Below are 23,585 nucleotides of genomic sequence, written 5' to 3'. Positions count from 1 at the left end.
GGACAACTATCGCGATTTGGCAATATAAAATTGTAAATCCGAATAACTCAAGATGCCTGAAGTGAAAAAGCAGGTTTGCTTTGGTCGGTCAATCCAAAATGAAATGAACTGGAACCGCAAAATCCTACAATTCCTGTTTATTCTGATCACTGTATGGTATTGCATAACTGTCTCTGATACTCACGATTCGACACTATAGGTCTGTTTTGGTCATCCAATCCGAATCAATTGAATTGCAGTTGCTAAATCCGAAAACCGAGTCTAAGTATAAATTTTGAAATCTTTAACCTTTATGCAATATTTTGCAAAAGAAAATGTGTCGCTGAAATTTTGATGTATTACCGGTTGAGCTTGTAGAACCAAGGCAAGATTTGCTTGTCTTATTAAAATAAACGGCCTATATAGTAAGACACTATAAATCCAAATTTTAATATCGGCTCTGAATTGGTTTTAGATTCTAAGGCAAGTTGCCTGGCCCCACGTTGGGCGCCATAAATGTTTAGTGTACCAGAGTTTAAATATATATATATGTAAACAGATATATAGGCCCTTGATATCAGCAGATGACTATGACTGAACTTAAGGACGGCGTACAAATAGGGTTGGTCGTGTGCACTCTTGCTAGGCTCGGGTCTAGCTCGCCGGATGGTCGGGGTTCTTCCTCACCTAATTGTACTATCGTACTCCACTACATTTAAATAGTGCACTTTACGGGAAACTATAAGTGATTATACAAAAACAAAGTAAACTGAAATACTGATAGCACCGACACGCCAAGTAAAAGCCCTACTGAACCATTTCTATTTAGAGAGGAGAACCTAGGTGTTGATTGCCCCTCTCTTCTGTACCCACCCTACCATGACAATGCGTTCGAGTTCTTGCATTGTCCCTTAATGAATCCTTTACTAAGATTTACCACATTTTATAAGATCCTGGCACGGATACTCGACAGACCATTTTTCGTCTTTACAGATCGATCAACTTTCTTCTTTTGTTCAAAGCTGTAATAGACGATGGACTGAGTAGCCTGTGCAGCAGAGCTTTTGAGCTTTTTACTAACTGTGCAATCGTATGATCTAGAACATTCGAGCAGCATTAGACGATTGCCGTCTATGCTTCCCACTGTCCGTCGCTTGCATGTGTGCGTGGGCGTTCGGACTTAAGAGCGGCTAAAGCTTTGATCCAACCTTAAGAGCGGCTAAAGCTTGATCATTTGAAAGATCACTAGGGGGTCTCACGAGACGAAAGAAGATAACCAATTCCCTATATTTTTGTGCTGGCTACTACACCGGCAACCTGCTTGTTGATCAGAGGGGTGGAGAGGCCGCCGGGGAAGATGGCCAGCAGATTGTCCCAGCCGCCGCGCACTCCTCCCGCGTGCTTTTCGATGAGATCGCGCATAGGCATCGACATCTCCTCCTCGACGGTGCAGGGACTGTTCACCTGTCCGCTTATGTTGAAGAGCTTGGTGCCCGAGTTTTAGGAGCGCCCCAGGTCGGCCCACCACGAGGCTCCTCGGCGCAGGATTGTGGGCAGCACTGCAATGGACTCCGCATTAATCACCACGCAGGGATGCGAGAAGTATCCCTGCTCGGTGAGAAAGGGCGGTCGCCTGCGCGGCCTCCCGATCTTGCCCATCAGGCACTTAACCAGCGCCGTCTCCTCGCCGCAGAGGTAGCGATCCCCTCGCTGCACCAGGATGTCGAACTTGATGCCCGTGTCGCAGGCGCTGGGGCCGAGCAGTCCGTAGCGATACGCCTCGGCCACGGCGAACTGCAGATTGCACGCCTCATTGTAGAAGCGGTTCCTCACATAGATGATGGCCTGATTACAGCCCATAGCAAAGCCGGCCAGGAGGCAGCCCTCAATTATCTTGTGCGGCTCATGGCGAATGATCTCGCGGTCCTTGCACTTCCCCGTCTCGCCCTCGGCGCAGTTCATGACGAGGACCTTGTCCTGCTTGGACTCGGCAGAGCGAAGGAAGTTCCACTTGTTCCCGCAGAAGAAGCCGCCGCCTCCTCGTCCGCGAAGCCCGCTCTGGCACACCTGCTCCATTATACAGTCGGACGCCTTCTCAAGCAGCACAGCGGTGTGGTACCAGTCCACTCGTTTGCAGGCGCCTTTGAGGCGCCAATCGTGGCGTCCGTACAAGTTCTGAAAGACGCGGTCGCAGTCGTTCAGCGGACCGAAGGTCGTCTTCTCATTCGTCAGGCATGACTTTGGAGGATCATTCTTGCCTGCAACAAATGACCGTCTCCATTGCGTCAGCCCGGGCAGTCGATTTGGCTCTATAATCTTCCGAAACATATTTATATACGAAACACGAAAAGTCCTTCCTGGTTGATAGGTAAAACGAACGGGGGCTAAGACTACGACACATACACCTACTAGATTTGTGTGATGAAACATTTCCGATTTATTTAAATTATATCGAAATTTAAAGGCCTGCCATAAGCCGTAAATTCAACCGAATTTCTGTTGAGAGCGAGTACCCCTGAACATAACCAATCCATTGGAAATACTTGTCTATATCGAGGAGAGGAGTTGGTCTAGGCTCCGAGCAGCAAAGAAAATGATGCACCCACAGAATTTCCGGGTACCTACCGAGCACACATCTACCCGGACCCACGCCGTAGGTTTCCCACAAATAATGAGAGGATGGGACAGGCAGGCAGGCCCCTTTTCAATTTATGCAACCATTCGACAGAAATTTGAGTTTAATGGAAGGCAACAAAAGGTGGATGAGCCGCATACGGAAATGTGTCCACAAACATAAGTACTCCCGTCCCCAGAGGGGATCAATTAGCACAAGATGTTGCGCACACACGGCACTGGTTTTGATCCAACTTCCTTTCCTTTTGAGTGCCCCTATGACTGTGGAGCCGACTGTGGAGATTTCTGCACAACTTGCGGCTAATTGCAGCAAACAACAAGAGTTCGCGCCGAGTAAAAGAGGGGCTTTGCAACCAAAAAGGTGATTTCTGCAGAGCGCTGCCAACATCTGGTGCAAATCGTGATCGTATAGGAAAAACGCTCTTGGACTGAAAGTATGTTCGTGGTCCCCACAGTTCTGTCATCTGTTCAATCCCGTCATCTTGCCTGTGCAGCTCGGAGGACTGCCCCTGGACCTCCCTACGGACGTGCTGTTTATTTAACGTTTTATGAGCTTTTGAGTTTATTATTGCTTCTGCTTTTGCTGCCTTCTGCTCCTTGCAGTCACGTTCCTTTCACACCTTCGACAATGCAGCGCGGATCAATTATCGCTGCATACTTTCACGCGCGACCAATGCAAACATCCATCAAGCCCCCAGAGATAGCCCTAATGGTGCGCGTTTCCATTTCCAGTCCACAAATTGAACAGATTGAATCGCGCCTTTGGTATGTGCTTTGTTTAGCCCCCTTTTTGTGCTCCACATGATATTGTGTGCACTTTAGGGGAGGCGGAGGAGGGCTTTTCCAGATACTAGAAGTCTTTGTATATTATTGTATTGTAATGTATATTAAATCCGACCACAAACAAAATCCGACCTCTGCCCCTGCCAATAATCTACTAAAGTCTGTATGCTAGTATCCGTACTTTCCTAATGGATCGGATAATAATCTAAAACTATGAGTCTCTTCCAGTGGTGGCATAATTTCTGTCCCAAAGGGACATTCCTGACATTTGTCACTCATGGAGAGGAATATTTAATGATCAAATATCTGTATTGGCAGAGGACTTGGGGTTCATTCAAGGGTATCTGTGATACCTGTACAGTGTACTATCGTTCATCATTGCATGAAATCTTTATTATTTCCGCACAGATGTCGACAATCCATTTTCCCAGCAAACGCTAAGAGCCTGTCAAAGTTGTCAACGTGCGATGAGATGCCACTTGCATTTACCACACCTTTGGGTGTACCGCATGCGTCTAAGGAGTCGATACGAGCACACTAAATAGCCATCAATAGACGCACCAAGGACGCAGCCGTCCCTGCCATCCCTGCCATGGCTGCCATGGCTGCCGTTAAATAAGCTAATTTACATCGACACATGGAGCTCCTCCTGGTAGCAATTTGTAACTGTCGCCGACAAGCGAACAACTTCCCAGCCGCGAGTGGCAAACAAGCTGTCGCCACTGCCACCATCGCGCCGTTGCAAGTTCACAGCTCCGCGTTAACAGCCTGCAGCGCTAGCTGAGGCGAAGAAATGCCTTGGGGAGCCCCATAACCCCCCATCACCCTTAATCCGACCACAGACGACTGCGGTTCGCCCTCAATCATTCCTGCAGCTGACTTTGATTGTCTGCTGCTCCTCTCCCGTGTGCTCCCCCGGCTATTTGCTAATTTATTATCCAAGGCGAATATTGGATCTGAATGCACGGATTTGAAATGCCGGCTGCAGGCGACGGAGCGTCGCGTTAAAGCTGTGGCAACAACAGGTTACAATTATGAGTGCCACAAAAAAAACTGAAAGTATTTTCAACATGCAAACACGCCGTAAGCACTCGGCCGAGCCTGGCAGGCCCCGACCGGACGGGACCTGACCGGACCGGATCGGACCATGGTCATTTGCATGGCACAGGGCCAGCACTGAACTGGCGGCATTAAGGCAAGTTAATCACGTGCCAGGAAAAGTCACGAAGCTGGGGCTGAATGACCTACAGTCAGTCTGAGCGTGACGTCGGGGGCTGCGTAGCCAGTGCAAATTGATTTGTTCCTTTTGGCTATAAAAATGATCTAATCTGATCCAGATTCAGCAATCTGATAGATATGATCATTATCTATGATTCTGCGATTTTAGTTTTCTCGTATCCTCAATATTGTGGATGCAACAGATTTTCGTCCTTTGTGGGGGCGGAAAGGGTTGGGGCGAAATTTTGAGATATACGTTTTAAAGTGAGATCTAACAGGAGTGCGGATACCAAATTTGGTTACTCTAGCCTTAATAGTCTCTGAGATTTGTGAATATCCCCAGATTTTCATCCGTTGCGTGGGCGGAAGGGGGTGTGGCGAAATTTTGAAATAGACTATAAACTATCGTCTATCAGGCACGGTACTCGTATAAAAAGTGCATAAATGGCCGACCTTAAAAGGTGTGCAATCATCGGGGGAACAAAAGTGTGTTAGTCTGCTTTTACATTGTCCCTTGGTTTGTTTTTGTTTCACTTGTTGTTCCCCAAGCTGTTTTTTCCGACCCCCAAAACTTGTGGAACTTCAGTTTGGAGTTGTCTTGTTTCTGCCTGTCTGTGTGTATATGTGGGTCGTACTGGTGTTCATTGGTGTTTTCATACCCGATACTCAAAATGAGTATTGGGGTACGAGTATATTAGATTTGTGGTATAAAGTATATATATTCTTGATCAGCATCAATAGCCGAGTCGATTGAGCCCTGTCTGTCTGTCTGTCTGTCCGTCTGTCCGTCTGTCCGTCCGTCCGTCTGTCCGTCTGTCCGTCCCCTTCAGCGCCTAGTGATCAAAGACTATAAGAGCTAGAGCAACGATGTTTTGGATCCAGACTTCTGTGATATGTCACTGCTACAAAAATATTTCAAAACTTCACAAAGGACGAAAATCTGTGCCATCCACAATTTTAAAGATACGAGAAATCCAAAAACGCAGAATCGTAGAGGATGACTATATCTTCGAGAGTGCAAAATCTGAACCAGATCGTATAATTATTATAGCCAGAATCAAGAAAACAATTTCATTCTTTCTCGCTCTGTCTCTCTCTAACAAACAGGTTTCATGGTCGGCTTTGCCAATTGCAAAATATGAGTTCAAGGATCTCAGAACCTATAAGAGCTAGAGCAACCAAATTTGGTATCCACACTCCTGTGATATCGGACCTTGACCGTTTTGTGTCAAAATTGCGCCACACCCCCTTCCGCCCCCGCAAAGGACGAAAATCTGGGGCATCTACAAATCTCAGAGACTATTAACGCTACAGTAACCAAATTTAGTATCCGCACTCCTGTTAGAACTCACTATAAAACGTATTTCTCTAAATTTCGCCCCACCCCCTTGCGCCCTCACAAAAGACGAAAATCTGTTGCATCCACAATATTGCAGATTCGAGAAAACTAAAAACGCAGAATCATAGATAATGACCATATTTTTTAGACCGCCGAATCTGGATCAGATCAGATAATTTTTATAGCCAAAAGGAACAAATCAATTTGCAGTGGCTACGCAGCGCCCGACGTCACGCTCAGACTGATTTTCTGTCTCTCTAGCACGCACTCTTTGTCGTGTCGTTTAATATTAGCGGCGTCTGCCGGAGGAGAGCCATACTGACTAAGTATCGGGTATAAATGTAGAGTTGCGGTGTCCGCAGCAACTCACAACGTTCCCACTCGTTTCTTTTTGAGGTTGGTTTACAATAATTATTGTGTATCCTAATAATATCCTTAAAATATAACCTACAACTTGTCCTTGCTCCCTACTCCTAGCCCATTAGTCCGATCCGGACGAGTATTCCTCTATTTACGAATGTCTAATGAATAATGCTAGCACGGAAGCGAGCACTGAATTGGGAAATTTCTTGCTTTTGGCTACAAAAATGATCCGATCTGATCCAGATTCAGCAATCTGATAAATATGGTCATTATCTATGATTTTGCGTTTTTATTTTTCTGGAATGTGCAATATTGTGGATGCAACAGTTTTTCGTCCTTTGTGGGGGCGGAAGGGGGTGGGGCGAAATTTTGAGATATGCGTTTTATAGTGAGATCTAACAGGAGTGCGGATACTAAATATGGTTACTCTAGCGTTAATAGTCTCTGAGATTTGTGGATGCCCCAGATTTTCGTCCTTTGCGGGGGCGGAAGGGGGTGTGGCGAAATTTTGACATAAAACGGTCAAGGTCCGATATCACAGGAGTGTGGATACCAAATTTGGTTGCTCTAGCTCTTATGGGTTCTAAGATCCTTGAACTCATCTTTTGCAATTGGCAAAACCGACCATGAAACCTGTGTGTTAGAGAGAGACAGAGCGAGAAAGAATGAAATTGTTTTCTTGATTCTGGCTATAATAATTATACGATCTGGTTGAGATTTTACACTCTATAACATATAGTCATCCTCTACGATTCTGCGTTTTTGGTTTTATCGTATCTTTAAAAATGTGGATTCCACAGATTTTCGTCCTTTGTGGGGGCGGAAGTGGACGGGGCGAAGTTTTGAAATATTTTTGTAGCAGTGACATGTCACAGAAGTCTGGATCCAAAACATCGTTGCTCTAGCTCTTATAGTCTTTGAGCACTAGGCGCTGAAGGGGACGTACAGACGGACGGACGGACGGACGGACGGACGGACGGACGGACGGACGGACGGACGGACAGACGGACAGACAGACAGACAGGGCTCAATCGACTCGGCTATTGATGCTGATCAAGAATATATATACTTTATGGGGTCGGAAACGATTCCTTCTGGACGTTACACACATCCACTTTTACCACAAATCTAATATACCCCAATACTCATTTTGAGTATCGGGTATAAAAAACGTAATAGTGCAGATTTATGGTAGCCCTATGAATCGGAATTTTCGGACCTTTTTAATGCATTCATTTTCTTGACAGCTTGTGCAAAACACATCCAATATTATGGTGTCACTCACATCCGATAATTTTATTCATCAGTGTTAATGTGGCTTACATTTACGATGACATCAATATTTGTGTGGTGCTCAACCGGCCATTCAGGATATCAAAAAAGAAGCAATCTGTGGTTTATATGGTGCGCAGTGGCGTTTTCTTTATAAGGCGCACGTGTTACAGCCTTATCTTTTAGATAGTATTTTATCACGACAGAGCATTCTCTGTGTTTGATTTGACTTCAGGCTATGCTCTTTGCTGAAGATCAAGGGATTCATGCAGCGAAATTTGGTTTTCCAACCCAGTCAAGGTATTGGATCAACGACTGAACTTTCGCTCCTGATTTTATGGATTTAAGAATGGGATAAGGAAATTTGTGGAAACTTCTTGGGCCGTTATCCGAAGAGCATAGGTAAGACTAAGCTGAAAGCTAAAATCTAAAATGTCATCGTCATCTCATTCAACTTTGCAAAATCAGGAATTTGCTTATTGAGGAGTATGGTATTCCAGGAGTATTGTATTCAAAAGTCTGTGTTGATGTACTCAAGTGCCCAAGTCGCACACTTGCTTTCCTTCAATTTGCTGAATCTGCTGAAGCAAGAATATGCTGCCAAAAAACGTTTGACTTGTCGGTCTGGTTTTCATTCAAAAGAGCTAGTAAAAGTAGTGGGAACAGACTCACGAACACAGATTGGGTATTCGGGAGAGCTCTTATGTGAGATAAATCATCGCCATATAATGATCCAACGGCAGAGATCTTATGCCCCGTGACGCAGTTCGGTTGCTGTAGAGTGGGTGCTTATTTTTCAGTGTTTTTATCTTAGTAAGGAAACTTTTCTTTAGTCCGAGCGGAAACCTTGAATTTTGTGTTTGCCCTGTCGCCGTCACTGACGTACCGCTCCATGGCTCCCCTCTTAAGTCTGTATCTGTATCTACAGATGTATCTGTAATATGTGTGTGATGCTGTCTCTGTCTGTGTTCTAAGGCTACTTGTTGACTTTGGTCTTTCCGTTGCTATCGTTGTCGGATTCTCAAGTTTATCAACTTCCATAGCAATGGAGAGATGGAGAGATGGAGAAATTGAGCCATGGAACGATATGAATATGCGAAAGTGATTGGGGGGCAGGGCACTTGGCCGCCTCTGCATTTCCCCATAGCTTCGTTGACAAACCTGCAGCTTTCCAGTGTTTTCGATATTACTCGTATATCGGTGTTGCCTTCGCTTCTCCTCTTCTAGTCTAATGCATTAAGTCGATTTCTCGCTTCAGTGGACTTGGTTGCTGCCACAAGCAGCCTTAAGACCTCGGGTCCTCACACGGGCCTCCCGCCCGTCGCTTTGACTCAGATTTGGCTTGGCTTTTACACGCTCAATGAAATACTTTCACTTTTCGAGACACTTTCGCTACATTCGCTCTGAAACTCAATCGAATGTTAGAAAAAATTGCCGGATTTATTCTCGTAAATGTGGGGGATAGAGTCCCGTCCCCGTCCCCGTTCCCGTGCCTATCCATGGAATGGGTTAGTGGTTCGTTGGTGCGTGGGAAGAACTGAACAATCGGTAATCAGGATTCAATTAACCGTTTTATAGAAATTCAATCAAGCTGACTCCGCTGCTGACCCTTTCCGGTCCCCGAGGGCTAATCAACTTTTGCAACAGTGAAAAGCCAGTTGTAAAGCCAGTTCCCTCAGTCGCTCAGCCGTTCAGCGAGCCACCAGCAAAAGCTTTCTTATTATTTTATCAGTGTAATTCTGCCGCCGAGTCCTTCGTGGAGCAATTAAGGGACTACAAAAAGGACACTTCGTGCGGTTAAGGCTGTTGCGTTGAAAGAGTTTTTCGTTTTTGTTGCGTGACGTGGGCAAAAAACGGCAGACACATTGTCCGCACACATACGAATACCTCCGTCCCTCCGTTGGGTTTGTTCACAAGTTCTAATTTATATACGAGTAAGATATTCAAATATGAGAGACCTTGAAAGCAGTTGTCTGGAAAGTTGGGGCGCCTTAAAGAAGGCTACACATGTACATTCGTACATGCATACTTCTGGTGAATGAATAATGTGGGGCTGTCAATCAGGGCTGTTTCCATACGAAAAGCTCTTTATCCCTTGAAGCCACAACGCATTTGCGAGCTTGCTAACAAACTTCATGCCGTTTTGTTAATTTTTGTTCATTTTCGGCCCTGCGCATCCCCCAGACATGAACGTCGTTTGAAGCAGGAGCAGCAATTTATGCCAAAAGATCTGGCAAATTGCTCAATTCAAGTACCGTTTGGTATGCAACAACTTCGTGATATTAGAAATTCCACCAGGGAGAGAGATTTATGCTAAATACACACCGACCGACACACACTCCCACACTGGAGCGGAGACTTTTCCGTGCCTATCTCGGAGGGCCTTACCTTGGGAAAGCACTCCAAGAAGTCAATTAACAGATCCAGGCAAAACAAGTTGCAGACACACCTGTTTTTGAATGGACGAATTCGCCGATGCGGCTGTTCTTGCAGGCACTAATCGTGTTTTAAGGCCTGTTTGAATATGTCTATATGTATGTCGAATATGAGCTTATTGGATCGGTTCAGGCACAATTAAGTGTGTTTTTCAAGTCCAAACGCTCATTGCGTTATTGTTGTTTATAATTGTTGTAATTGCTTTAATTGCTGTTCGCCACCCCATGGGGTGGGGTGGGGTGGGGTGGGGTGGGGTGGGGTGGGTATCTTGTACCGTTCTTTGGGTTTATTTTATAACAATAAACAAAACGAATTTTCGCCATGGCTCTTTTCGATCTGGTATTCATTTGTTTGGTTTACGATTTTAAAGATATACGGTTGCAAACTAAGGGTAGGAGTAAATGTTTCTCCCAGAAAAAGCACTTGCATCAGACACTCAGTCAATTAAAATGTTATTCAAGACACTTGCACTTCGGTTATTCTGATTAATTGATTAATTCTGACAGTTCTCAGAGGAAAGAGAGAAGAGAATGCACTGCAAGTTTCAAGAAAAGATAATGAAGCGGGATCCCGAACAGAGGGAGGCTGCGTGAGTACACGAGTATATGGCGATCGAGCGAGATAAACAAATCGAGACAGAGAAACAGAGGGAGAGAGAGAGAGAGACAGATAGGCCGCGGAAATATACACGTCCAATGCAAACCAAACAAATCACAGAAATAAACCATAAAGGGAAAAATATATATTTATTCTATCTATTGCGCCCTCCACTACACGAGTCCCCGCGACTGCTACGGGCTTCTTCCTATCGAGATGCGAGTCCTATGGCGCCCGCGGGCGATGACATGGAAGCATGGAGAAATTGAGCAATGGGTGGGTTTTGTTGCTCGCAATTTGCGTAATTTCCGCCGACCGTCACTTTTTATTGGCTGGGACACACACACACGCGTCGCACTTCACTGGCCGGCCACAGGGCACCGTAGAGTTTTCGAACGCGGAGATCAATTGCTAGAAAGACGTCGGCACTTTTATACGTTTATTGGGAATAATTTTTGGCCCCCAGGCTTTCGTTTACGAACCGAACACGTTGGAGCACCAACAACAATTATGAGAGCCAGTCCACAGCTACACAACACACACACACACACACACTGAACAGCTGTTCGTGTTGATCGCAGCAGCGCTGCCAGACCATCGCACTATTTCACACTTTGCTAATGAGCGGCAAAACCATAAAAGCCAGCTATGATGCCATGAAATGAAGTTCGCTCCTGGGTGTTTCAGGAACAGGCAGCGTTAAATATTTATCTGCAGTTTGGCTAACAGGAACGCACTGCTGACCTTCGCGCGGCCCACACTTCCCGCCGCTCTCGCGTAATTAGGCCATGAACAACTTTAAAACACGCACACTGAGTGAATTATTTTTATGGCGCTCCGTTTGCGGCCGTAGATGTCAGGATAGCGACAGAAAAGGACTTGACACAGTACACCGTGCTGCAGGCCGAATAGAACTCAGGGAGCGGACTCGTACAAGTTCCTTATATACCAGCCAGGACCAGGACGCACGAGAGGAGAGCCAAGGCCCAGGGCGCAGGCGCAAAGCAAAACGGTGTCAACTTACTGCTGGCCTACTGTTGTGGTGTCCTAGTCAAATACACGAAGAGAGAGGATACATGCAACAGCATATCCATGGAGATGCATAGGTTGGAAAGAGCGAAACGAGTCTAAGTGTGAAAGTTGTCTCTTTGATGTCAACCATCAGCTGTTGATTGCAATTGAACAGAAAAACACCTACTTTGTTTTTAAGTACCACTATTAAAATGGCATTACATTTTGAAACATGTTAAATGCAAAACCTTTCATTTAAAATATTTAATTACTTCTGAATCAGCTGTTAGTCAGCTGCATTAGTCAGTGCTGCAAAACACCGCTCATTGTCTTTCAAACGCAGATAAAGATATTTTCAGCCGCGAATTCATCTCACAGGTAGAGTTCGAGTTCAGCATTGTATTTATTATGCATTTTGACTTAATTTAATTCATTGCGAAGGCGTCGATTACGCTTCCAGTCTCGCACTTTTTCACGCTGCATATCTTGACGAGTGCGTCGCTGCTGAGTCACTGGACCCCTTCTCCTTGTTGCATTCGTGTCGAATGCTTTGAAATGTGTAACCCGTGGTTAGGTCCCAGCCCGTGCTCTCGGTCCCAGCCCTGCTTGACCATTAGCTGCAGGCCACGATTTTTGGAAGATATGTTGAACTTTTCCAGCTTGTGGGGCGGAAAAGCTTTCATATTGAACTGGTGCACGGTGGAGGTTTCATGAACATTCCACGGTGTCTCCTTGTAGTTTCTTTTGCAGATACGACAATGGAAGGGCGTTGTCGGGTCGTCGGCTATTTCTTCCGGTATATCAGCTTTCTCTGAATTGGGTGCAGTTTCTAGAATTTGTACTACTTCCCTATGACCTTTCAGCATGGCCAGTGTGAGAGCCGTGTTATTAGATTTGTCTCGGACATCTGCGTGCGCCCCATTATGTAGAAGCCATGCTACCGCATCCTTGGCACCCTCACATGCAGCCATCATAAGTGCCGTCCAACCATAGACGTCTGTGATGAGCATTTGAGACATCTCCTCCACCTTGTTGCTGATGGCGTAGCGGAAGAACTTGCTCTTGTCGAACGGCAGCAGTGGATCCCTCCCGGATCCATTTGACTTCTTATGTGTGTGTGTGGGAATGGCTCTACTAGTAGCTGGTGTGTCCAAAACTTCCTCATAGAACTTCTGTGCATCAGCTCCGAACAGACCGTTAATTTTGTGCTTGGTGTCTTTTATCGGTTGCTGGGCGCATTCTATCTGGCCAGCTCGGACGAAACGTTTCAGTTGTAGCGGCAAAGTGTTTAGTGCCAACCAGTTTGGATGCAATTCGTCTCCAGCTGAATTCATTTGCTTTGCAACAAAAATCAACGTAGTAAACAATATTATATACAAGTGCTGTAAAACACACAAAACTAGTGCTGCACCTTTTGTATCGAATCAAATAGTAGTGCCACAAGGTAATATATGTGCTGTCTGATTTTGTGTTTGCAAGACAATTAAAAATAAAAACACTTGTTCCCCAGCTTAAGCTAAATTTCAATAAAAATAGTTCATTCTAATTTCTCAGAATAATTTACACTTACAATAAATTCAACTCGATATTATCGCTGGAGTTTACCAGCACTGCTGTGTTGATTCGCTGTTTTCGCCCTCTTCGTTTTGGCAACCGCGTAAATGTAAATTTCGCAACTTGCTTAAATTGTTATTGAAATAGCAAGCGCAGGTTAATCGTAATTAATTAATTAATTAGATTAATTACCTAAATGAAACTACCTGAACTACAGTATAAAAGACGCAAGACTTGGTCTTTCGAAATCGTGACTTCAGAACTGCGCACTTAAAATCAATAACTGTAAGGGCCACGCTCTATACCTAAATGTGAAACGCCCAGGAGTAACGGGAACAGTCCGAACAATGTCGGACGAAGAAGAAGACTCGGTGTCCGAGGGCTTCTCTGCCAGCGAAGATGAGTGGAAGCCCAACAAAGATGCTCGTGGAGGCGAATCATCGGACGACGACGATAGCGAATTCGATGAGATGCAAGCAGCAGGGGCGGCTGGTGCTGCAGGGCCTAGCGGCCGATCATCTGCGGGCGCATCAAAAAAGAGGTAAGCAGGCACTCACGGACATTCAGTCCGTTTTGGTTAACACTGTGCTTCTGCAGGGATCAGAAACCGCCGAGCGGCATAAAGGGAGCTTCAGTAAAGAAGCGCAAGCCAAGTGGGCAATCTCTGCGCTCAAAGCTGTACAACAAGTACCGGCCGCCGCCCAAAACGTTTCAAACTTCACCCTCTCAGCAGAACTCGCCATCAGCGTCGGGTTCAAAAAACGCAAGAACGCCCAATGAAAGCGGTTCACAGGATCGGCAGTATGCTGATTCCAGCAGTGAATCCAGCGTGGAGGACTATTTGGTGAATCCTGCTGACCTCGATCTGCGCTCGAGCTTCTTTTCGGCTCAGCCACCGTCAAAGGATAAATCGCCAGCGCCGCAATTCGATTGCAATGCAGGTGTTAAAATTCTCTCCGACTCCGGTTCCGAGGATAACGACAGCAGCGTCGAGGACAAAGCGACCAATGCGTTTGACTTCCGCGGGCTCCTAGAGAATGCCAACAGTCTGGAGCGCACCAGGGATGCACTGGCCAGACGCGCCGTCACAGCCGCATCGCCGAAAAACCGCGCCGCAACAATGGATGTCAATGCACTGCTTGCATTGGGCGAAAATCCAAATCAGAACTACGCTAAGGCTATAGAATCTGATAAGGACGAGGTGAAGGAGGAGCGAGCAGGCCGACGAGCTGCAGCAGAGGCCCCGCCGCCTCCCATGGACGGACCGCCTCGTCTAAGCAAGACCAAGTCGACGCGCATAAAGCGACACACCAAGACGCGGCCCGTGTCCACTGTGGTAGCTGCTGCTCAAGACACAGACGACTCCGATTTTGAGGAAGTGGCAGGGAGGAGGAAATACAAGTAGTTTGTCTACGCTACAGAAGGCTAGTGGCGTGTGGCTTGTCGCGTGTCGCGTTTGGAGCATGCTTATGAAAGTTGGTTGTGGCGCTCGATGGTGTTAATAGGATGGCATCCTGGTATCTGAAAAACAAAAGCTTCCAAATTGCTCTGTATGAGACTGTAGTTTTGTTTTGTACTTTAATTGTATTTATTCGAGTGAAAATAGAAATTACTCACAGACGTAAGGAACGGAATGAAGCTATGTAGTCGTATCTCTTCGATATATAGTATGTACCTATTTACTGTAACATATTGTTAGTCGATCAGACTGAAGAACTAGCCTAACACATTCCCCAAAATTTCACCCCAGTAGATGGCTTTTGTTGAGAGTGCTTTGCTTTAACCCAAACTAACAATAACTCCTGATGATAACCTGTGAAAGGTATTGGCCCGTCGCGCCGACGTCAAGCCGACACAGTTCGTGATTTATGTATTGTATAAACCCCGTGCATTCGGAATCTGTACATCTCTGCGCCACTTATGCGGGCCTAACCAAGAACCTACTATGAAAACGAAATCGAAAGTTCAATTACTGTGCTATAGAGGCTTCTGGAAACAAACAGAACACTTAAAATCTCTTCGATATCCATGAGTTCAGTGTAAAAGAATGGGGGGTTAAATGGCCATGGGGATGGGGATGGGGTGACATCTGAAAGAGAATTAAAATACTGTTGAATTTTTGTATCTAAATGTGGTTTAAATGTCTGCACACACGAGTATACAGAACCACGATTATATGCAATAAAGGCCACTCACTAATTATGAATACTTTATACAAACTGCATTTACATACATACATACATACTATACAATAGCAGTACATATGATTGTTTTGGGGAGTGTGAAGTTTGCGTTGAGACAAAAGCAAAGTCCAGAATTCAAGCAGATTGAAATTTAAAATGCAAATAATAATTAATGTGCAGTGAGCAGAGTGCAGAGTGCAAAACATTTGTGTAGTTACTTTATGGCAATTTCAAGTGTTTCAAACAAATGAACAACAAATAGCTAACCTAACCGATTAGAACTGATGTTTAACGAATTTACTTTAGCAAAATTATGGCCATTCCACAGAGTATTTAGCATTAGCATCGCATAGCATCTGCAGAGTGAATTCTGAATGCAGAAAGCAGAGTAAGAAAAACAGAATTAATAAAAGAATAAGTTACTAATGAGTCCGTAATTTTAGCGCAATTAAGTGAATGGAATGTTGATTGTAATATTAATTCAGTAATTCGTAATTCAGTATTAATCTTAAAACCGCACTTTAAATGATGTAATAAAATAAAAGCAAATGTTAAAAGGAGTTAATGGCTCTGGTCTGCTGTATGCTCTCGGGGGTGGTGTGCTATCCAGGCCCCTATAATAAATAGCCTTAATGTAAGCCCCCACTTCGCCAGTGTCGCCACATCCTCATTGTACCCCACTTCCCATTCCAGACGCGGAACTTACCAAGGAGCAGAAGACCCAGCACGAGTTGGAGATGGCGCTCAAGCGTCCCCTCAACCGCGACATTAAGGATCGATATCAGCTGCAGCACAAGGTCAGTCTGCTTGCCCAAATGACCCGCAGCATGCTGTACAATCGCCTGCTGGGCGACTCCGAGCTAATGAACGGGGTATTGAAGCTGCTGCCCAGCAGGAATGCCTATCCCACGGAGCGCGGCACCGAGCTGAAGTATCTGCAATCCCTTGTCACCTGGTTCAAAACTGCCATCAAACTACTGAGCCCCCACTTGTATCCCGAGCGAACGGCGGGTACCAAGCAGGGCATTGTCAAAGAGCTGCTGACTCAAATCTCGCGTAAGGAAGCTCGCTGCAAGCAGGATATGATCTTCATATTTATTGTTCTTGCGCGAGGTATGGGCATGCACTGCCGGCTGATCGTCAATCTACAGCCAATGCCGTTGCGGCCGGCAGCCAGTGACCTAATTCCCATCAAGCTGAAGTCGAATGAAACGAATAAGAATCGGTATCAGACGGTCGACTCCGATGATAAGAGCGACTCCGGTGACGAAACGACGGAGCGCAAAGGTGCTGCCAAGGCCAAGCCCGAGGGGGTGAGCAGTGTAATGAACACTAGCAAGCCAAAGCTGGGCTCCCCAACAGAACCTAAAGGGCCGAATCCCAGTTCATGCAGTTTAAAAAGTGTCAAGAAGGAAAGCGGTGCAGCTAAACCGGCCAAAAAAGAGGCTGAAGACATAAGTAGTCCCATCGCAAAGTCCAGGATAGTCAAGAAGGAACCAGAGCGGGCACTGACGTGGTCGCAAGCCCTCCTAAAAGTGGTCTTAAAGCGCACCCAAAGTCCGAAAAATGTGTCTTCGAGGAAAAACCAAGTACTTCGAAAGCAGCCAGGCCGCAGTTGTCTGCGCTAAAGCGTGCCAGCACGGTTACAGGAATGGCGGCCGCGGACGAGAGTAAGAAATCCAGGTTGGCTCCTGACAATTCGTTCTCCCCAGTAGCAGGACGAACGCGCAAAGCAGCTGAAAGGCCAATACCTGCAGCTCTGCAAAAGAACAGAGTGGGGTCCCCGCAGAAGGTCGGATCCCCCGTCATTCCTAAACTGGTCTTTTCAAAAGCCAAACTGCAGAATGCCAAGCACAGTGATGCCGAGAACGCAAATCCCACAGACAAGCATCAGCCGCAGCATAAGCAGCAGCTAGGTACGCGAGAAACACGGTCGCGTAGCAAGTCGCCAAAGGTCCACATCTCACCCACTTTTTAACGGGTAAATCTGGCGCAGCAAGAGCAGATAGCACTCCGAGCCAGGCGCTTACCAAGAGTCAAGAGGCTGAGGCTGGGGCTGGGGCCAGAACGGCTCCTGGACGGCAGCTTCGGACTCGACAGCCGAAGATCGGAAAACAGGCCATACCGCAGTTAGATGGCGCCGACGACCTGCCAGTGGCCAAGAAGCGTCTGAAGTTGGAGAAGCTACATAGGTCGCCCGACTCCGACGAAGTATTTGAGCCAGCCAGGCCAGTGAAGAAAGCGCCGGTTCTGCCCAAGGCAGTGGAAAAGTTGCACAAGGACAGGCGAGTCTTGTCCACATACGATGAGAGCGGCTCAAAAGGCAAGCCCAGGCCTGACGCATCCGACATGTGGGTTGAGGTCTGGTCCGAGGTGGAGGAGCAGTGGATCTGCATTGACTTGGTGAAGCTAAAGTTGCACTGCGTAGACACCATCAGGGTAAGACATAATATTCCAGAGCCATCAGATATGTTAACATCGTGCCCTTGCAGAAAAATGCATCTCCAGGACTGGCCTACGTATTTGCTTTCCAGGATGATCTGAGTTTGAAGGATGTGACCGCTCGCTACTGCGCCAATTGGAGCTCCTTCGTTCGAAAGGCACGCGTTGAAAAGTGCTGGATCGATGAAACCATCGCTCCGTATCTGGGTCGTCGCACCAAAAGGGACATCTGCGAGGATGAGCAGCTGCGGCGCATACACTCGGAGAAGCCCCTTCCCAAGTCCATAGCCGAATTCAAAAATCATCCGCTGTATGTTCTCGAACGGCACCTTCTGAAGTTTCAGGGCCTCTATCCGGCAGATGCGCCGACTCTTGGCTTTATACGTGGGGAAGCTGTCTACTCCAGAGATTGTGTGCATCTTCTACACTCCCGGGAAATCTGGCTCAAGAGCGCCCGCGTCGTGAAGCTGGGTGAGCAGCCCTACAAGATTGTCAAGGCGCGTCCTAAGTGGGATAAGGTAGGCACCTACATATCGAAATCGAGCAGCGTCAGTGACTAATGTAATGTATATGCTCTGCCAGCTCACGCGCTCAGTTATTAAAGACCAGCCACTCGAGATATGCGGCTACTGGCAAACACAGGACTACGAACCTCCCAACGCGGAGAACGGCATTGTGCCGCGCAATGCCTACGGCAATGTGGAGCTATTCAAGGCCTGCATGCTTCCCAAGAAGACGGTGCACCTGAGGCGTAAGTTCCATTAGCCGTGGGGATACCACGCCATAATTCTCTTTCTATTTTATTTATCGTGTATTTTTCGTTTGTCGACAGTTCCGGGACTGATGCGCGTTTGCAAGAAGCTGAACATTGATTGTGCAAATGCAGTGATCGGCTTTGACTTCCACAAGAGTTCCGCGAAGTGGTCTGTGCGGCTTGGGAAGAAGATCAGCAGGAGCAGGCGCGCAAAGAGCAGGAGAAGTACGAGACCCGAGTCTTTGGCAATTGGAAGAAGCTCATCAAGGGTCTGATTATACGCGAGCGTCTCAAGAGGAAGTATAATTTCTGAATGTTTAATTTTCTTTGTGTTTTCGTGTCGATTGAATTCCTTCTTTGTCTCAGTTTCGAGCTCCAAATTATGTTTTATTTAAATAAACTGTGCGATTAATTTCTTTCTTTCGAATTCATTTATTTAGCGACTGTTTAGTATTTGATTTTCGGTAGCTTTACATATGCATAATCAATCGTATATTATTATTTGGTATCAGTTAATTTACAAAACGTCTTTTCGTTAACTGAGTAAGTATAAAGACATCGACGACGAACGTTTGAATATATAGAGGAAAGGAAAAACAGTAATTGGGCTCCGACTCTTCCAGGCGTCGTCAATTGTATCTCATCGAATATCACATAGTAAGCAGTGTAGTGGTAGTCAAGTCTCTACAAGAGCATGGAATGCATCGGAACACTAGTAAACTAAGGCGATTGCCTGTCAGAATCAATGGGAATTTCGGTCAAGTTTCACTGCTGCCTAAACCTATGCAGGCAAGGTCGAAGCCGAATGCCTGCCTGTCGACACGGGGTTGCCCGGAGACGGTGTCGCACTGGTCGTCTGCTGATGCTGCAAACAGCTCTGGGCCTTCAAATACTCGACATACATTCGCCTGGCTTGGTTGAGAACGCGTGTAACGTCGTGCTTGCGCACCATCTTGTCAAAGTGCATCGCAATCTCGTTGTAGTCCATTCCCGCTTTCATGATGGTGTTGCGGTGCTGCAGCAGCAGGGTAAGGCAAAGGAACATCAGGAAGGAATTGCCACCGCCGAATTCTGACGGCGGAGGCAGTGCCGCCGTCGTGGTGCCAAGTGTTCCGGCGATTCCATTCAGATTGCCCGTTCGTTGTGGCGAATGTGTGAACGCGCTCTCGTCGTCGGCATTTGTGGCAATCTCCACAAGCGGGGATACTTCCACCAAATTCGGCTCTGTTGAGATGGGCAGGATCACCTCTGGCAGGCTACTGCTGTTGCGCATTCCCAGCGGACTATGCCCATCCAGCAGCAGCTGGCTCTCGTCGATGAACGGATTGAAGGTGCGGACGTTCAGCTGGACGCTGTTGCTCTTGGTGGCCGCTAGTCGCTGGCGACGTCGCATGTGCAGTTCGCTGACGTCGGGACACGTTATGATCTCGTTCTCCTTAAGATCATCTACCATGTCCAGCGTGTCCTTGTCCAGCACTTCGTACTCTATGGCGTCTGAATCCATCGGCCGTTTTGTGCTCTCCGTGAAGGGGAGGCCGAACACTTGGCGATCCAAGTTTTCCGCCTCCAGACGCAGCTCACGTGTTATTGCGTTTGTCATGGGATAATACTCTTGATCCTGGTCTGGCTCCTGGTCGGGTGTGCAGCCGCTGGTATTTCTCACCTCTGGCACCCGGTCTCCCGGTTCCCTCTGCTGCAGGTCCGGAGTGCGGAGTCCCGGCGAGATGTTCTCCAACTCCAGCTGCACGTTGTAGCTGCTCAAGTCTTGCGCCTGTTGTATGGCCGTGGCCGCTGTTGAGGCGCTCCAACTAGTATCTGGCAGCGAAGAAGAGTCGGACTCATCGAGGGACCCTCCCAGTCCGGCTTTGGTCAACTGAACCAGCGGCTTGGAGAGCGAAGTAGAGTCTGGGGGAGACCGCTTTTCGCCCAAAAACTGCTGATTGGCAATTCGATCTGAGATGCGGTTCTTATTGATTGTTGCGAAATTGAGAAATTCGTTGAAGTTCTTGACGAGCTTAGGCGGCATCTGGCTTTCGCCATTACCGGAGATGGCAGTCTCGCCATCTTCATTGAACGGAATACCAATGCGGCTCGTCGATGCAAGCTTCTCCATGAGGTCCTTGAAGTGACTGCCGCTACTGACGCGCTTTACACTCTCGCTGAAGTGACTGGCATTCGATGCCAATTGCTTTGCAATGATATAGCTTACGGATAAAATGTTATTTTGCTGTGGCTTTTGTCCCACGGGGCCCTGCGGTGCCTCGTCCAAGTTGCAAGATGAGGATGAACTGCACAGGAAGCCCCGTCCTGGAGAGGCTGATTTTGGGCTTTCCGCGCATGGGGCCTTTTGGGCATCATCTTTAAAAGGATTCGTTTCAAGAAAACGCGGGGAGTCCTTCCTATCAAATACATCATCATCCTCCTCGGAATCCTCGCCGGCAGTTAGTTTTTGCACAGACTGAACGATTGTGCTTTCCGTGGCCCCCTCAATCAGCGCCAGCATTTTGGACTCGTCTAGGCTTTGGTGCACTTTGGCAGAAGTACGTCGCTGACGACGAGCAGCTGCCCCCGCATGACGAGACATATTGTCGTCCAGACTGTAATTCAACCGCTTCGTGCTGTCCAGAGCATGGCCGCTGGCCCCGAGGGAAGAGCTTAACGAGCTGAGAGATGCGGACGAGCTCTGACGGCGCAGTGCACAGACCTTTGTGTAAGGATTCTCTCGCGGTTTGTTTAATAGATAAGAAGGACTGGTCGGCGTCGCGCTGTAGGAGCTGGAGAACGTGCTGGCACTGCAGGGCACTGAGGCATCCGCAATGGCCAAGAATTCCTGCAAGATGCCCATTTCGAATTTGAATAAATCAGCTAAATATATTTTATATTCACAAACCTTCTCAAACAACTGAAGCTCCATTTCGCTACTGGGATTGCTGCCATAACGGAGCGAGCTCCATTGTACTTCCAGCATGCGCAGCGCATCCTCGAATGGGAACTCCCGCTTCAGCTCGAGCAGCAGCCAACGGTAACAAAAGAGTAAATCGTCTGCCTGCTGCGACTTGAGGTACTCCCAGAACTCGGGATCGTAGAAGCTTAGTGCCTCTGTTATGTGTGCGAACTTCTGCGTCATCGCGATGCCGTCTAGCATGAAGTTACCGCGGACTCGAGACATAATGGCACAGAAGCATATGTAGGCCTGGGCTTCATCGTTCATGGTGACCAGAAGGGGCGAGGCTATATCCGACATTCCCTGACAATAGCTGACCGAGGGATGGTTCAGGGCGTAGGTGGTGAGGATGTTGAAAAGCGATGCAATGTTCTGATTGTCGTCGCTGCCGGCGTAGAACGGATGCAGTCGGTCCGTGCGGAGGACATCCTTTTTTACCATGCTAGTTACGTAGGCGAGTTCTCCGACCACACTTCCCCGTTTAATGGCCGCCTTCCATGTGTCCCTAAGCCTGCAGTACTGCTCCGACTTGCGCCGCATAAACTCCATACGCTGATGCCCATCCAAGGCCAGTCCATGTGTCCCGCCTGGATAGACATTAAGCAGGTGCTTCCACACAACGCGGCGAAGGCTAGGATCGATCCCGCCCAGGAAGATCACCTTGTGCAACTCATCCTTGCGCTGGATCTGGCCTAGAGCATCTAGGAACAAGCGAAATTCGCTGTCGCACATGGGAGGTCGAGACGGAAGATTGGCCATGTGTTCCTCGGACAAATTGAATGCCTTCTGAACGATCGAAAAAGTCTTTTCCATGTGATTCATGATGAGACCAGGCAGCTTCGTCTGCATGTGTTGAACATATTTCTGCGAGACTCCCAACGACTGCAGCGGCGACACCAGCTCCCGGGCAGATGCATGACCGCCACCACTAGCACTCCCCCCACTTGGGGTGGCAGAGAGTGTCGATGATGTAATGCTGCTTGATCGGCTGGTGGTTGCGGGTGACTCCGTCTCGCACTCCCTTACCAGTGTGAACGGTTTCACATCGATCTGCAGCATCAAACAGGGCTCCGAGGCCGTCTGTATGGAAATGTTGTGTATTCGAAGAAACGCCGCATCGAGGTCCCAATCAGAGCGGACGGCCAAGTAAATTTCATTGCCAGCCGGATCAAAGGCTTTGTATTTAATGGAGAAGTCCGACTTGACGTCAAACGCCTTGGCGAGCAAAGAGTACAGAACCTCCAAAGTTGTAATCTGGGGATCTACCGAAAACTTTCGCCACTCTGGTCTGGTGGTCGACTCGCATTTCTGCAACCAATGTGAAATGTGATAAACGCGAAGCAGTGGCCTTTGTTGTCTCGCTGGCCCTCTTGCTACTCACCTTCACTTTAACTCTCACAGCCTCTCTGGGGCAAATGCCTGGCATCTTGTTGTTGCACTTTGCGACTAACTTGTTTCCATTATTTTCATTTTTCCTTTTGTTTGTATTTGACTGCTTTGGAGCGAATCGAGAGGTCGCAAGTAGAGCTGTTGTTAGTGATGTGCCGATGTTTACTGAAGTTTTCCGATGTTTTTGCTGCTACCGATGTTGAGTGATGCATCGATGTTTTGCAAAACATCAGTAGTTTAATTTCATATCATTGCAATGCCAAAGTAAGTAAACATATTTGACTTAAAATGAATCAAATTTACTATAGATGGTATACATTTGTTTAAATATGAAACTGCGAACGCCGTTAACATCATTCGAAGGCAGCTCGTTGTGTGTTTGGGAAGGTACGAAGAGTACTGTTCAGTCACAGACATATACCTTATTAATATTACAGAATATACAGTACAATCTCATACACAAATACTCATAAATACAATTGTCCATGTCACTTCATGTGAATGAATATGACGACACGAAAATTACATTAGCAACTAAGAATAGACAATTGGACTTGTAAACTCGAACCCACCAAAAAGGATGAAGCAATAAACTATTTACTTTATTGCTGCCAAGTACCCAAGTAAATGCACTGAAAAGTAACCCCCGCACAGAGTAAGTGCACCCTATCTAATAATACACTCACA

The 23,585-nt window shown here is 47.1% G+C and overlaps 3 protein-coding genes and 2 pseudogenes across 3 annotated transcripts; 2 read left to right on the top strand and 3 right to left on the bottom strand.

Moving 5' to 3' along the window:
• Positions 1-1,229: 1,229 nt before the first annotated feature.
• On the bottom strand, positions 1,230-2,585 carry LOC117191076 (NADH dehydrogenase [ubiquinone] flavoprotein 1, mitochondrial-like). The gene has a single exon (XM_033396045.1). It carries the CDS (start codon positions 2,407-2,409, stop codon positions 1,480-1,482), a length of 930 nt encoding a protein of 309 aa, XP_033251936.1. The 5' UTR covers positions 2,410-2,585; the 3' UTR covers positions 1,230-1,479.
• A 9,431-nt stretch (positions 2,586-12,016) lies between these two features.
• Positions 12,017-13,225, bottom strand: LOC117191077 (annotated as a pseudogene).
• A 72-nt stretch (positions 13,226-13,297) lies between these two features.
• Positions 13,298-15,929, top strand: LOC117191075 (DNA repair protein complementing XP-C cells homolog). The gene is made up of 2 exons (XM_033396044.1): positions 13,298-13,727; positions 13,784-15,929. Exons 1-2 carry the CDS (start codon positions 13,534-13,536, stop codon positions 14,589-14,591), a joined length of 1,002 nt encoding a protein of 333 aa, XP_033251935.1. The 5' UTR covers positions 13,298-13,533; the 3' UTR covers positions 14,592-15,929.
• Positions 15,930-15,933: 4 nt separating this feature from the next.
• LOC117191684 lies at positions 15,934-19,000 on the top strand (annotated as a pseudogene).
• On the bottom strand, positions 18,974-23,058 carry LOC117191073. Its single transcript, XM_033396041.1, has 3 exons — positions 22,891-23,058; positions 21,456-22,817; positions 18,974-21,395 (listed from the first exon to the last, which is right to left on the bottom strand). Exons 1-3 carry the CDS (start codon positions 22,933-22,935, stop codon positions 19,347-19,349), a joined length of 3,456 nt encoding a protein of 1,151 aa, XP_033251932.1. The 5' UTR covers positions 22,936-23,058; the 3' UTR covers positions 18,974-19,346.
• Positions 23,059-23,585: the final 527 nt, after the last annotated feature.

The sequence above is a fragment of the Drosophila miranda genome, assembly GCF_003369915.1.
Source record: "Drosophila miranda strain MSH22 chromosome Y unlocalized genomic scaffold, D.miranda_PacBio2.1 Contig_Y1_pilon, whole genome shotgun sequence".
NCBI lineage: Eukaryota > Metazoa > Arthropoda > Insecta > Diptera > Drosophilidae > Drosophila > Drosophila miranda.
The sequence above is the reverse complement of the archived record's forward strand: the minus strand, read 5'-3'. Positions and strand labels throughout refer to the sequence as shown.

What these genes read in the sequence shown, in the direction of transcription:
- LOC117191073 (XM_033396041.1), bottom strand. Translation starts at nt 22,935, where the DNA reads ATGCCAGGCATTTGCCCCAGAGAGGCTGTGAGAGTTAAAGTGAAG. An exon ending in CTGTGAGAGTTAAAGTGAAG is followed by an intron (nt 22,818 to 22,890) that starts GTGAGTAGCAAG and finishes CATTGGTTGCAG; the next exon opens with AAATGCGAGTCGACCACCAG. An exon ending in AGCTTCAGTTGTTTGAGAAG is followed by an intron (nt 21,396 to 21,455) that starts GTTTGTGAATAT and finishes GGCATCTTGCAG; the next exon opens with GAATTCTTGGCCATTGCGGA.
- LOC117191076 (XM_033396045.1), bottom strand. Translation starts at nt 2,409, where the DNA reads ATGTTTCATCACACAAATCTAGTAGGTGTATGTGTCGTAGTCTTAGCC.
- LOC117191075 (XM_033396044.1), top strand. Translation starts at nt 13,534, where the DNA reads ATGTCGGACGAAGAAGAAGACTCGGTGTCCGAGGGCTTCTCTGCCAGC. An exon ending in GCGGGCGCATCAAAAAAGAG is followed by an intron (nt 13,728 to 13,783) that starts GTAAGCAGGCAC and finishes GTGCTTCTGCAG; the next exon opens with GGATCAGAAACCGCCGAGCG.